Raw genomic sequence first — 15,601 nt, 5'->3', positions numbered from 1 at the left:
TGTGTGTGTGTGTGTGTGTGTGTGTGTGTGTGTGTGTGTGTGTGTGTGTGTGTGTGTGTGTGTGTGTGTGTGTGTGTGTGTGTGTGTGTGTGTGTGAGCTCACGCACACGCGCGTTGGGTGAAATATGCCACAAATGTGGCATATTTCCATGCAGGGGGCATGCAGTGATGCTGCTTGGAGCATAAACTGCTATTGTGTGTAGATTGATGAGGAATGATTTAATCCATTTTTAAATGAGGCTGTAACAAAACAAAATGTGTGTAACATGTGAAAGTGTGAAACACTGAATACTTTCCGGATGCACTGTGTACACACACACACACACACACACACACACACACACACACACACACACACACACACACACACACGCACACATGTATCAGACAGCAGTAGAGTGGTTGTGCAGTTCAACAAATTGCTGGAGGTGAAACTGAAACTGAATCATACAAGCACTTTATGCCGGCACTTTATATCCTAGCACTTTTTCTGAATGTAGCCTTTAAATGTTTTTTATCTTTGATTCTATACTTGCACTAGATGTGCCAAGACCTCTGTTTATATGCTATGGTGTCTCATGTCTGTTGTTGTCCTGTATCGTTTGTATGTTTTAAACCACTACTCTTGCTGTAAACCTAATTGCCCTTCTGGGACACTAATAAAGACCTTGAACCTTGAACATGTAAGCTTGGCAATACACGCCACCACTTCCTGTAACAAACAGGAAGTATGATTTATCACGCCCTAGAAGATCTATATCTTGTGTAAAACAGGTGGTTTGCAACTGTCAGGTTCAGATGTGACACATTTGGTCTTTTGTTTCAAAGGGACAACATTGCTGAACAGTATAGTCGACCATGACAGAAATTGGAAATTGGACGGAAAATGGACAAGAGCTGAACAGAAGCATGACCTATTCTGTAGTATTTGGCTGTATTTTAGCGTTAGGCTTTCCTCTCAATGCTGTGTCACTCTGGATTCTGGTGCGCCGTCACAGCCTTAAATCTCCCAGTGCCGTCTTCATGATCAACCTGGCACTTTCAGACCTTCTGCTGGTGATCTCCTTGCCTATGAGAGTCTATTTCTATGCTACGGGTTCCTGGCCCCTGGGCATCATGGCATGTACCTGGGTCACTATGCTCTTCCGCAACAATATCCGCTCCGGTGCCTTTTTCATCACCTTCATCAGCGTGGATCGGCTGCTGGCAGTGGTTTACCCTCTGAGGTCAAGGCATCTGAGAAGCACCACCAATGCCTGGAGAGCCTGTGTCTTGGTTTGGGTCTTCATAGTGGCTGCAAACATCCCAGAGAGCATACGTTTTAAAAGAACCATGGAAAGCTGCAATGAAACTGCATGTTTTGTGTTACCTTGTATCCGTGGTGAACTTGTGATGCCAGTTATGGCTATTTTACTTTTTACCATGCTAGCAGTCAATGTTGTGTCCACTGCTATGGTGTACTGGACTCTTCGCCGACATCTCAATGACTCTGCAAGGATCAACAACAAGATGAATGTCATGCTTATTTTTGCCACAAACTTGTTGATGTTTGTGATTTTTTTCATGCCTCTCAGTGTGGTTCTAATAATGGTTAAACATAACGTTAAATGGACAATTGCCATCAAGCCCACAACGTGTCTCTGTAGTGTGAATTGCTGTCTAGATCCACTGTTGTATTACTTCTCTTTGGATGCCTTCTGGAAGAAACAAGAGGACCTCCCTAGGGAGACGCCCGAGAGTAAGTAGTAAGTAAGTCAATTTTATTTATAAAGCACTTATCAAAACAACAGTTACAAAGTGCTGTACAACAAGGTAAAAAACAATCAATTCAAAGCGACAAATCACAGCTCAAAATACAAACGAAATAAATATGTTTTCAGTGACTTCTTAAAAATGTCAACAGACTTTGCATTCTTTATAAAAAAGGAAGTGAGGTGAAGCGAGCACCAGTGTGATATGTGATCTGCGATTAGTGTTTGTAAGAATCCTGGCGGCTGTGTTCTGAATTAATTGTAGTTGATGAATAGATGACGCGGTGAGGGAAGTATATAGTCTATTACAGTAGTCGAGTCGGGAAGAGATGAAAGCATGAATTAATTTTTTCTAAGTCTTGATATCCTAACCAGATGCCCGAACCACCTAAGCTGGCTCCTTTCCAGGCGAAGGAGCAGCGGTTCTACTCCGAGTCTCTCTCGTGTGACTGAACTTCTCACCCTATCTCTAAGGGAGATGCCAGCCACCCGTCGAAGAAAACTCATTTCGGACCACGTCATCTTCAAAAAGCAGTGATGCAACCGTTAGCTCACCGATCGGAAAACCCTCTCCACCACGACTTCGCCTCGAGATCCTGTCCATGAAAGTCACAAAAAGGATAGGTGACAGGGTTTCAAGTCCCATTAAATGTCCCTTCTGTCGTCATGTCATGTTTTCCACCTTTTCAGATCAAAATGTAAGATGTGAATGTTTTTGTGTTGTTTGTTTCATGTTTTTGCACCGGCATGACCGAATCCAATTACTGGACTGTAATGTTCTATATATTGTCAATAAAGTCTTAGTGTTTCTGAGTGTTGACTATTATGGATATAATTCCTTTTCTCAGAGGAGATTGTGTGCACAACTTGTACCCAGAGCGGACGTAGAATATGCACATCGACAGCTAGTGTACCCACCCAATAGATATACGCATTTCCAACCTATCTGCCAATATTGGGAAGTGGGAACTGTAGTTGTCGAATAAATTATGTGATAGTTTTTACTTTTTACCCTTTCGTTTGTTCTGTTAAATCTATCCTCTATCTATCTGAAAAATGCAGCATGCAGACCGAGGTCTGTCCGTACGTACGTGTACGGCTGTAACTGTAATCCACATAACTCGAGAACCGTTCACCCCACCGACTTCAACTTCGACACACGTGTTCCACACCCCCACAGGGAGTGCAGTGCCCGGTGTCGAGTCAGTCGGACCCACAGTTGTCCTCTAAGGCCTCTGCCCGGGCTCTGGACAGGGCCCCTTGCCCAGGCGCCATACAGTATATGGAGCTGGCCTGTTCTGACATCACAACACTCCATATTTGGGCATGCCTGACACAGAACTCCATATATGGGCATATAATGGACACAGAGATGGGTGGAACGGGTACTATGACAGGGGTACAGCGGGTATTGCACTAATTGCAGAGCCGGGTGGGGGCATGGATCTCCAACTTCCATCGTTACAGACTCTGTGCTCTACAGCAGGGCACAGGTCAAGTAACACGTATGTTGAAACACCACACACGATCCTTGTCTTCATGATTTCACATTCACTCTCTAAGGAAATGATTTAATCACGATCTCATCTAAGGACATCACTGCCTTCTTCACGTGGGCGGTGGGTGTGATGCAAGAGTGAGATGAAAATGTTGACATAATATGCAAGATGGAAACCATGCATCATCGCTGTTGGATGGAAATGTCCAAAACTGTCTTTCTCGAAATGGAAAAAATAACTCTTCCAAGCAATGAATACATACTTTTCGTTAATTCAATATTAAAAAAATTGCACATACTATTTTTGAGTGACACTGTCATACGACGAAGTATGGCATAATATATGGGGGGGGGGGGGGGGGGGTATAAACAGTTGATTTATGGAGATATATAAAGTGAATAAAGACATGAAAGTGCAGACCTTTTGCGCCGTCGCCTCACAGCTAGAAGGCCCTGGCCTGGGTTTGCTGGGGACGCTGTGGTTGTGTTCTCTCCTCCGCGTCATCAGTGCCCATACCCTATTTTTGCGGTTGGCAAAAGGGCCTTTCTGTTTGCATGTTCTCCCAAAGAGCGTGCAGTAATCTTGGTCTCTAAACTGCCTCCACCTGGCCAGCCTGATGGAGGGGAAAGGAACTGGTTGGAAGCTGGTGTTCCTTCTACGCTCTACGTCCAATCTGGGAAACCCCCCCCCCCCCCCCCCCCCCCCCCCCTGTCAGGTGAAAATAACTCATGCATTGAAGGAAAGGAAGCAGGTGGTCAGTCTCTCCCTAGGTTGGCAGAGGAAGTGTAGCGCCCAACATTACATTAGACAATTGGGACACTGGGGGAGACCTTTCATAAAAACAATATATAACCCTACACAAATATAGCCAGTTATTTTAACTACTTTATTCACAGACATGAAAGAGTTCATCAGCAGACAAAATATACAGGTCAAGGTTGTTTTGTTTAACGTGTTTCTAACATGTGATACAATAAGCTCCTTTATAAGTAGTGATGACTTTAGTCCAGTCTCTGACTCTGGACTAAGGCTTTAAACGTGGTCTCATAAAATATTCTACCAGTGTTTTTTTTTTCCTCTTATAGATAAAACACATGCAAGGGTGACCAAAGACAGTGTTCTCAAATGACTCACAAATGCAAAACGAAAACAACTGCGTTTCCTGCTTGAAAGGAGAAGCGCGGTGTGAAAACATCAAAAGGTCATAAAACCAACTGGAATATACCTTTTAGTATTACACAAACCATAGGCTAAATGTAATATTATATAAAAGATAAAAGATAGATAGGATAAAAAGGTGTGGAGAGAGAAGTAGCTCTGTATAAAGCGAATAAAGTCTCATGCCCTAATCATTTCTACTTCAGTGTCAAGACTATTAAAACCCACTTAAAACCTATATACTTTGTGGACTGGGGTCGATACTAGTCCCTCTCTTTTTTTTTCTCCACGACAGTGACGACACCAAATCTCTTCGCCTATTATGCACATACCCAAGCAAAGAGGACGTGTGTGTGTGACAAGCAGCGGTGGAGGATATGATAGCTATGATATGAAAGCTTCTTCTCAAAAGTAGGTTGAATGTTTTGTTCAGAAAAGCAAATAACTGACTGTGCTTCTAGGAGGGGGGGGGGGGGGGGGGGGGGGAGGTTGCAAAAGTACAGTCACCTTGACAACATTATGTAGACAAAGGTCTCCCCTACCAACAGTAGTCATCACGCTAATACCCTGTAGAGGAGAAGTCTAAAAGATATTATCCATTAGCTATTGGCTGAATGATGTCACTACATGGTTAAGAGAGGACCAGTGACACTACCTACAACATAGTATTGCAATACACTCAAAAATAATTAGCACTGAAAATTCAAAGCAACATTTAAACAAGATAAAAAGAAGTGCACCGTATAAATAACAAAGACCACGAAAAACAAAATAAGAAAAAGAAAACGCATTAAGTGCAACTCATACAAGACATACGTAGGTGCTACAGTGGCTGGATGTGCTTTTTTCAGGAGAGTGTGGGACGGGTACATCACATTTACGCTTCATCACAAATCACTGTCTCCACCACAAAGGTATTCTCAAAGTGACGAATGTGATGGCAGTTCTTCGCGTCACGCTTGTTGATGCCTGCAAGGGAAACAAAACAGTGTTTAGATGAGGCAACATGAGGACATACTGACTGTACTGTTGCTTTGTTTGTGACTTTGCCTCAAAGCTGATGAGTGAAATCTGTGTTTATAAAGAAAACTTACACTACTCCTATATTAGGAGTTTTAAGTGTTCATTATTTGGACACAAAACATTATTTGGAAACCAAACTTGTTTCTATTGGTGTTTTATTAAAACCACAATGTTCCAGTTGAGTTAAATTAACGTCTTTCACCCCCATTTTGTCATTGTTAATTCCACATGTGGACTGCGTTTCCAGTCACTGGTGAGTGCTGTTGGCTTGGGGAGGGTGTGTAGATCAGTGGTTATCAACCTTTTCAGGCTGTGACCCCCCAAAATGATCAGATTGATTGAGTAATTGATTACTTTACTGAGAATTCATTCAAAAGGATACAGACACAAGAAAGCTTGTTTCCGTTGTGACCCTTTTGGGGAAAGGGGACATGGGGATCAACAATACAAAACACCTTTGTATTTTGCCCTTTGGTTTTGGGAAAGGGAGGCAGGAGACAGGAAGAACATAACAAAACAAAATAAAAGATAGATTTCTTTGTTGTTTAGTTTTTCATTTTGTCTATTCTACACTAAAAGGTCATCTTTTTAATGTGAATTTAAAGTTTTCAAAAGGAACTGTTGGGACTGGAATGGCTGGAAGGCAAGTCATTCCACTAAACTGCTGCCGATTATAGGAATGATGTTTTTCCCACATTTAAACTAGGGACCGGACACCCTGACAAGCACTTGGAATGTAGGAGTTGAGGCATTCAATTTTGTTTGACTCTTGGTTCCACAGATAAATATTGTGAAAATAGCAGATCTACAAAGCGTGAGTTGTGAGCTCATAGATTGGCTATTTTCACAAATTCTGCCTTTCCAGCGCTTATGATGAAAACGAAAGTATCTGCGCTGTGTCCCGGACAAATATGGGACACATTTTACATCATAATGATGTAATGATGATGTAACCTAAGTAAGGTGACCTAACCATTACCATAATACCTAACCTCTAATATTTCCACCCTCTCCCACGCAGTCTTAAAGGAGAATTCCATACTAAAAGGCTTTCTTACCTTTCTTTGTAGTTGTTACGTCCCCATCAAAGAGGTCCAGGTGTCATTTTGTGCAAAAGCTCCTTATTGGCTATTTCCCCTACCATAAGCCCTAAATGAATTGCATTGAATTGAATGGGATGTTGTGCTAATTCGCTTATTTCCATCGAAATAAGTAGTAAAGTGTGCCGCTTGGGTTATTATTTACATTATGAAGAGAGGATATATACAAAAAAAATCAAATTTTGAGCGATGGAAATAAGCGAATTAGCACAACACCCCATACATCCCATTCAATTCAATGCAATTCATTTAGGGCTTATGGTAGGGGAAATAGCCAATAAGGACCTTTTGCACAAAATGACACCTGGACCTCTTTGATGGGGACGTAACGACTACAAAGAAAGGTAAGAAAGCCTTTTAGTATGGAATTCTCCTTTAACCTAATGCCAACCCGAGAGAGAACATAGCACCTGTAATGTAATCCCCTACAAAGCCCCTCATCCCCAAACTCACGTCTGTGGGAGCTGCGGCGCTTCAGACGGTAGGTGTCCTTGCCGTTGCACAGGCGGTAAATGAAAGGTCCCAGCTGCCGCATATTGTGCACCTTTCCAGCCACCACCATCTCCTCATGGATGATGTAGGTCTGAGGCAAGTATGTCCCTTTCTGCAAAGGACAGAGTCATGTGAATGTCAAGCTGAAAGAAATCTCTTTTCTTTCTGCCTTTATCGATAGGTTGAAAGTACTAAGTAGACTGACAGGAAATGGCTCAGATATGGGGGAGGGGAAGACACCGGCAAAGGCCGTCGGGATCGGGAGTCGAACCCGCGGCATGCCGTCAGGCTGGCTCAGCAGCCTAGGTGCTCAGACGGTTTAGCTAACCGTCCGGGCCAGAAATCTCTCTTTTAAAACAAATTAAAACTATAAATTTACCAAACCATAAATACATGTTTAATCTGTACCATACACAAAACACTAGGATGTTTAATCTGGACCATACACAAAACACTAGGATGTTTAATTTAAAACAAGCGTTACTAACGTATACAGGAAGTAGGGATGCACGTTTGGCACGATATAATCGGTAGCATAATCGGAAATATTGGCCATATCGGTATCGGTCTAAAAATAATCCAGATTATTTTTAATCGGTTTTCACCAGCAAAATAATAATTTATATATTTTTAAATGACACCGTCATCAGACAGAAGAAGCAGCACTGTTACCTTGACGTTGATAAGGAGCTCCCAAAGGTTGCGAGGCGGCATGACGATGGTGGTGTTCAGCTCAATGACGTAGCACTTGTCCAGAGCGATGTCGTGATAGGCCGTCAGTCCCTGGTGAAGAAAAGAAACGTTGTTTTTGGTAAGCGTTCTAGCAATGGGATTGTACAAAACTGAACCAGGGATTATTAAACTCTCAGAGTTAAACGGACAGTCGGACACCGGAGTAGTTTTCTTTTTACTTTACTGGGAATTATATCTATTGTTGCCCTGTATCTATTGATACAGGGCAACATTTCTAGGCAACAGTATTTTCCAGAGAATGTAGCGCTAGAAAATAATACATCCACAGAGAGGGTGTGGAATAAAAGTATCGGGAGACATGGGATTCACAACTCAGATAGGGCAGTTTGAGCGCAGCTTTCAGAACATGTCTTGTTTACTGTGTCCACGCCTCACCCTGTGGAAGTCATGGATGATGTCAGCGGGGTCGCTGCCTCCAAAGTGGGGCACGGGCACCGTGATCTGCTCATAGTTGTCATCCAGGTAGATGCCTACATTCTCCTCCAGCTCCTGGCGCCCGCGCAGTGGCGCGTACATCGAGTCTTCATACAACACCCTGCAGTGGAACAGGTTCTCCTCTGGCATCTGAACGCGCGTGCGCGCACACACACACACACACACACACACACACACACACACACACACATCATTGAATTGTCGTTGTTGTAACAATAATATGTATGGTATTTATGTATGGCTGCAATCGATTCTTCAATTAGTTGCCAACTAATTTAGTAATCGTCCCCTACGATCGGCTTTTGGCTTTTTTGTTATTATTATTATTTAATTTGTTCTGTATTTATGGACATTTCCTGATGTTTCTTCAAATATTTTGTTTTGTATTTGTGCTGCCATGGGGTTGTGGGGGGAAAAATATATGTGAAGAATTGCTTTGAAATTTAGTAATCGTAATCAGCAACTAATCGCTGGAGTTTTTTGCAATTAATTGTGGGTGTTTTTTCCGTCGCTTGAATTTCAATCGCCCACTATCGCCGGGCGACGTCGCCCAAAAGATGAATTATTTTTATCTTTTCAGCTGACGTTCCTCCGCCCACCTTTCGAGCATCGCCTGTTCGCCTGCTATCGCCTCTATGGCCAGTAGTTGCCGGGTCCCATTGACAAATAATGCACTTTCGTCTGGCTGTCGCCCAGTACTGGCTGTACTGAAAGGCTAAATAGGAGTGAGCCATCTGCTGATACAATCTGCTGATACTGTTGCACATGCACAGTACTAGCGACTGCAAAGCTAAATATGACACATAACAATGGTGGTGCCCTATGCAGAATCACATGGTATCCAAAAACAATAAAACATCTAAAGCCTGAGGCCATTTTACCTGCAGTATTTGTAAGATGGAGTTTGTATTGTACATTCACAATAAAGCCAACACAACTACATCTGTGTTCTGTTTGTTGATTCAATGACTTTAACTCCAAGGCTTCTTTATTCAATCAAACAGGTATACAAATGTTTGTCCTTGACATGAACTCTATCTGATCTGACTTCCTGCCTCTGTGTGCCCTTATATGGATTTCACTACTGACACTATACAGACACTGACACCTTGTGGTAAAAGATAATCTGCAAAATTATAGGATCAAGAAAGTCTTGAATATTTCTTTTTTTAATTGAATTTAAAAGAGTACTGTTACCTTTTAGACTGACAAATGTGTAGCTATTCTTTAATCAAATGTATGCTGTCAGAATAAGAGTAAAGGTACCATGTGTGACTTCATTTATTTGAATGGCAGCTTAATTATCTTACCAACAGCAGGATGCATGCACCACAACATCCACCGTCCACAGGCTGTTGAGAGCCACTGTTTCATGTACAGCATTCATTTGCCACAGTTTCCTTACATACGGTATATTAACTTTTGGCTGTTGTCATATAAACGTTTTTTTTATGTGGAAAAGGGATCGGGTATATCTCCTTGTGCTGCAGGGAGCGCTGAGCCTGCGTGAATGGTCTGCCTCTGCCTGTTCTTCTCCCTCGTTTTATTATGATCATTTATTATTATTTCCCTCTTCAAATAACGCAGCATGAGCATTTCTCTGACTGCTACATAAGGGTACAGACTGCTGCGCCTGTTTTACAGTCACTCTGCCACGCGTTGTGATCATGTAGATCTACTCATTTTCACTGTGTTTAGGCTTTTTAAAAGACAATTCTGTGAAAAGGTGGGCGGCAGCCAGATGCAAGTTCTTGAATGATTTTGACAACAACAAGCCCGAAATATAGAATACCAACTATTTAATTTGATTTTAATTTGAATCAAAATACTTTGTATTAAATTGTATATATATACTTTTGCTCTCCTTTCCAATTGCCCCCCCTGACAGCCTAACATGACTCCACCAGATGCGGGCTGCATTGAGTTCACTGGTTCACAATACAGCCTCCACCTCAGCAGACAGTAGTGTGTCTTACGTGTGGTATGAAGTAATAGCGGTACACGTAGATGGAGGCCAGCACCAGTCCAGACATGAACACCACCAGGCCAAAGGTCAGGCAGCACAGCCCATTCAGGGCAGACTTCCTGGGCCGCAGCGGAAGAACCAGCTCGTCTTCCAGCTCATCCTGGAACGGACACAAACAAAGAAACACGTGCTTATCGACGTGTTATGACTAGGCTAAATACTTGCCAAAAATGAAAAAAGGCCAGACGTTGTACAAGGGAGAAAATAAAAGACTAAGCGTGGTCCGAGGAAGCGATGACAAATCACTTGGTAATGGGAGACGACTCTTGACTGAGATGGTGAGTAATCTTTTCAGCCGCCCCCAGACTTGCAGACCATCTGCCACACGCGTCAAATTGTGTTTGCTGGCAGCGCCAGCATGGCACAGCTTATGTACACACATTGCAAATAAATCCCAATGCATGGATGGACCTCTGCTTACTACCATATTTCCACTGCCAAGTGGGAAAGGGAAAGACCATTTTAAAACACTCGCTAACAATTAAAGCTGCAATCCTCTTTGTGTGTGAATAAAATGTTACTTTGGCAAATCTGTATGGAGTAGCATGTTAATACAATACAATACAACTGACAACTGCGGTGCTTGTTGGTCACATCAAAGGTTTCAGCTATATAAAACTGTAAAGATTATTTGTCGTACGAGCTCCATCATTGCAATTTCAAGAAAGGGGTCAAGAAAAACACTGGTCCGATATCAATATGAGCAGCGTGAAATAATTATATAAATAAGGAGCACGCATGATACATACAAAACGTTGCGTAACTAACTGCTCTTCTATTAGGACCTACAGCTTGTAGGTCTGCTATTTTTTTTAAATCGTAAAAATGCGGCACAAATCTTTGAATATATATTCTTTCAGAGCGAACGTTTTTTTTATTTGGACATCAGGCCTAAATGGCTTAAACCCCGGTTCAAACTAATCCCTGGTAGCACATTAAGCTTTAAATCTTAAAAAAATTAATTATATATTCACCCATAATGAAAATCCCAAAACAGGGACACTGATATGAGCTAAAAAGACAAAAGGTTGCTATTCTCAGCTGGCATCCAAGAGGAAAAAGGTCAGGCTGATGTCATTATTACAAGGAAATGTCCCAAGATGGAACTGAAAAGAGAAGGATGATGACACGGTATGAACAGGCAAGACCAGTAAATAAGAAAATTACACATAGCTTGAAAGCAATATCCATGCTGTAGCCTTGTATTCTTAAACCCAATAATTATTAGGGCATATTTTTGTTCAGAGCGTCAGCATCTTTTTTGTGGTGTACAGTCATTTGATATAGGCTATGCTGTATATTTCAGTGCACAGTACTTTGGAAAGCCTATAAGTTATAACCTTTGCTGGAAAACCGCACCATGAAAGAGAAGGGCGCGCAAACAAGCAAATAAACGGTCTAATTTCTAGGAGTCTCTCACCCAAAGTGGGATTCTTCTCGCACAGTGACAGCGTGACACACACTTGGGTCTGTCTGTCTCCAAAAAAAAAAAATCACACCCGTGTGAACTGAGTGGTGCAACCCCCCTTTCCCCTCTCTCCCCCTGCCTCTCTCTCTCTCTCTCTTTCTGTGTAATTAGCAGGCAACAGTGCAACACTATCTCTCTCTCTCTCTGTTTCTGGCACAACAGAGCCACTTTTGCCCCTACTGGTACTCATAGTCACATAGGTGAGGACGGATCTTAGGGACGGACGGACATTGCTGTTCCTTGGAGGCTTTAGTTTACCTAGATAGCACACTCCAAGAGTGTATAAATGAAAGAGGTTACATTTGTACACTCTATTCTTGATTCAGTGGCCACAAAGGTCCTTATAATTTCTCTTTTGTTGGCCACTTTGGTTTAAAGCTGAAATCTGGAACTTATTTTAAAGGAATCAAATTAAATAAAATATATTTTTTTAACCAATCTGTATTGTAGACTAGTATATATGTTAATAATACACCATAACTACAACATCTGCATTATACAATATAACCTTGCGGTTCTCCATCTGGCCGCTCTACCGGCCACTCTACCCCTGAGCCACTGCTGCCCATGATGGCCCATCTATGCAGTGTGTAGTGTGCGTTAATACAATACAACTGCAACATCTGTATGGTGGACTCAGGTGGAGTATGTTCATACTGAATAGAACGAGCACGGAGCACTCTGCAGTGGTCCCTGCTCTTACATGGAGACATTTAGACCCTTAAGGATCCAGATCATCACCTTAATAGTCTAGTTGCCAGCCCATAGAGCCCCATTGTGAACCCGGACATGTTGAATACACCAACGTTTTATGTTAGAAATGTTGAGTATGGGTCCCCAGCATGTAGAAACTGATGTTATAAATGTTGAGTATGGGTCCCCAGCATGTAGAAACTGATGTTATAAATGTTGAGTATGGGTCCCCAGCATGTAGAAACTGATGTTATAAATGTTGAGTATGGGTCCCCAGCATGTAGAAACTGATGTTATAAATGTTTAGTATGGCTCCCCAGCATGTAGAAACTGATGTTATAAATGTTGAGTATGGGTCCCCAGCATGTAGAAACTGATGTTATAAATGTTGAGTATGGGTCCCCAGCATGTAGAAACTGATGTTATAAATGTTTAGTATGGGTCCCCAGCATGTAGAAACTGATGTTATAAATGTTTAGTATGGGTCCCCAGCATGTAGAAACTGATGTTATAAATGTTGAGTATGGGTCCCCAGCATGTAGAAACTGATGTTATAAATGTTGAGTATGGGTCCCCAGCATGTAGAAACTGATGTTATAAATGTTGAGTATGGGTCCCCAGCATGTAGAAACTGATGTTATAAATGTTGAGTATGGGTCCCCAGCATGTAGAAACTGCCGGATGCTAACTTGCATATGTTGAGCAATTTTCATAATTGGCAATATAATATGTGACCATACCATACCACTATAGAAGGCATGTAGCATGTGACCTGTCAAACTAGGGGGTTTTCATGATGCTGAATCCATTCCAAGCATTAGTTTTGCAAAAAAACACTCCTTGGGCTATAAACGGCCATAGCCCAAATGTGCTGACATCATCACATTTGTGATTAAGGCTATGGCCGTTTTAGCCTAAGCAGTGTATTTTGTGCAACACTAATGCTTGGAATGGATTCAGCATCATGAAAAACCCCTAGTTTGACATGTCACATGCTACAGAAAGCATGATGAAATTTAGATTTTCTTTCCTTATAGGTTGTTATGGTCAGATATTATGCCAATTATGAAAATTGCTCAACATATGCAAGTTAGCATCCGTCTACATGGTGGGGAGTCAACATTTCTAACATAAAACGTTGGTGTACATTCTGGCTATAAAGTAGTAGGCTACTGCTACTTGAAGCACACATGCATGATGTGGAGATGCAATAGAAATGTTGTCTCCGAGTCTCTCTCGTGATGTGCTCGAATCCCAGGTAGGGGTATCAAAGTAATGTATTGTGGGAGCTTTTAAACCCCTGCAGCAGCATGATTGTGCCTGGGTGAACACACTGGCCTGCTTCCGTGCAGAGCTGCTTGTGGTAATAACCAACTTGCAATGCAGCGTGCACCATTTTGTCATGCCCCAGATTAGCCTACATTGTGCATTCAATTGTGCGTTCAACGTAGGCTATAAGGTAAAGGATCGAGTCGTTTATATCCGTTATAGGAAAAATCCAGCCGTGGCACATAATACACCACCACATCACATCGCCCATACATATAGATATATAGGACTATATTAGTTTGTTTACACGATTTATACAATATTAAATGTTATTAAAAATGTCGTGTCCGTCTGTCGGCATTGGGACAGCGGTCTAACTTAACATTATAAATAGGTAACAGCTGTGTTGTCGCAGAGGAGACCATCATTTTGTTTCCATACAAATGGCGCTGGACGCTGTCAGGGGGGGAGAGAGAGAGAAGTCCCCTGCTGCGTTTGTTGCTACAGACAGTGCAGGTGCAGCCTAGGATAAGTGTGCTACACGGACCGCTGTAAAATAGGCTACATGAACATAATAATGACACGGATCGAAAACAATAGACATCTATCCGTGACGGGACAGCGTGACACACACACACACACACACTCACCGGGTCCGTCTGGTATGGGATGAGGACCTCGGTCTTGTCGCCATCCTCGGTCTCTTCTTTCTCCACTTTCTGTCCCGCGACAGACTGGAAGGTGATCTTCACCATGGCTTCAGTTTGTTAATCTGCACTGACAGCTATAACAGCAGCAGAAACGCACGGTCTTTTTATGTTGCTCCTCAGACACAGCCTAGTGTGGGATGGGATGGGCCTCTCCTCCGCTCTCTGTCTAGTGTCTGTCTGTCTGTCTGTCTGTCTGTCTGTCTGTCTGTCTGTCACCACTGGGGCTTACAGTAGCAACAATGTATCTGTGTTGTCTGTTGTCTGTCTTTGATCTATACCGGAAGTTTGCCGCTTGCCTTGTGTCAGCCTTAAAGGAGAATTCCATACTAAAAGGCTTTCTTACCTTTCTTTGTAGTTGTTACGTCCCCATCAAAGAGGTCCAGGTGTTATTTTGTGCAAAAGCTCCTTATTGGCTATTTCCCCTACCATAAGCCCTAAATGAATTGCATTGCATTGAATGGGATGTATGGGGTGTTGTGCTAATTCACTTATTTCCATCGAAATAAGTAGTAAACTGTGCCGCTTGGGTTATTATTTACATTATGAAGAGAGGATATATACAAAAAAATTATAATTTTGAGCGATGGAAATAAGCGAATTAGCACAACACCCCATACATCCCATTCAATTCAATGCAATTCATTTAGGGCTTATGGTAGGAGAAATAGCCAATAAGGAGCTTTTGCACAAAATAACACCTGGACCTCTTTGATGGGGACGTAACAACTACAAAGAAAGGTAAGAAAGCCTTTTAGTATGGAATTCTCCTTTAAGGGCCAGCCCCCCCCCCCCCGGCCAGCCCCAGCCAGTTCACCTCCTGTAGGTTTAATTACAACACTTTCAGGTTCACAAATGTTTTCATTTAAACACTTACAAGTATTTCACAAATGAGGGGACAGAGATACATATATTGTTTTAAAATGACATTTAAGGTCCAATATTTCTACAAAAATGTCTAATGATACCGTGCATATTATGTATTTTCAGACCATTTTTAAAAGCATACATTTATAATAAAAATATACATTTAGGAAAACATTGCCAATTTTATGTCAAAGTGTCCACTGCCCACTGAACCCCCACATTGACATTTATTTCACCACAGACCCACATTTGACATTTCGCCGCAGATAGCAGATCTACAAGCTCACATAGCCAATCTACAAGTAAGCTCCCTTTTTTATTATCAGAAAAATAAAATAAGGCTTAAGTGGTCAAGTGTGT

General features: G+C 42.1%; 2 protein-coding genes across 2 annotated transcripts; one reads left to right on the top strand and one right to left on the bottom strand.

Annotated features, from left to right (window-relative positions):
• Positions 1-855: 855 nt before the first annotated feature.
• On the top strand, positions 856-1,746 carry lpar5b (lysophosphatidic acid receptor 5b; the record flags this gene model as incomplete). Its single annotated transcript, XM_083772498.1, has 1 exon — positions 856-1,746. Exon 1 carries the CDS (start codon positions 859-861, stop codon positions 1,744-1,746), a length of 888 nt encoding a protein of 295 aa, XP_083628624.1. The 5' UTR covers positions 856-858.
• Positions 1,747-4,117: 2,371 nt separating this feature from the next.
• On the bottom strand, positions 4,118-14,538 carry LOC310864057 (integral membrane protein 2C-like). Its single transcript, XM_083772605.1, has 6 exons — positions 14,318-14,538; positions 10,188-10,337; positions 8,152-8,340; positions 7,696-7,806; positions 6,985-7,135; positions 4,118-5,377 (listed from the first exon to the last, which is right to left on the bottom strand). Exons 1-6 carry the CDS (start codon positions 14,420-14,422, stop codon positions 5,286-5,288), a joined length of 798 nt encoding a protein of 265 aa, XP_083628731.1. The 5' UTR covers positions 14,423-14,538; the 3' UTR covers positions 4,118-5,285.
• Positions 14,539-15,601: the final 1,063 nt, after the last annotated feature.

This window comes from Protomyctophum parallelum, assembly GCF_964188405.1.
Source record: "Protomyctophum parallelum genome assembly, chromosome: 9".
Lineage (NCBI taxonomy): Eukaryota > Metazoa > Chordata > Actinopteri > Myctophiformes > Myctophidae > Protomyctophum > Protomyctophum parallelum.
This window is presented reverse-complemented; position numbering and strand designations above follow the sequence as displayed.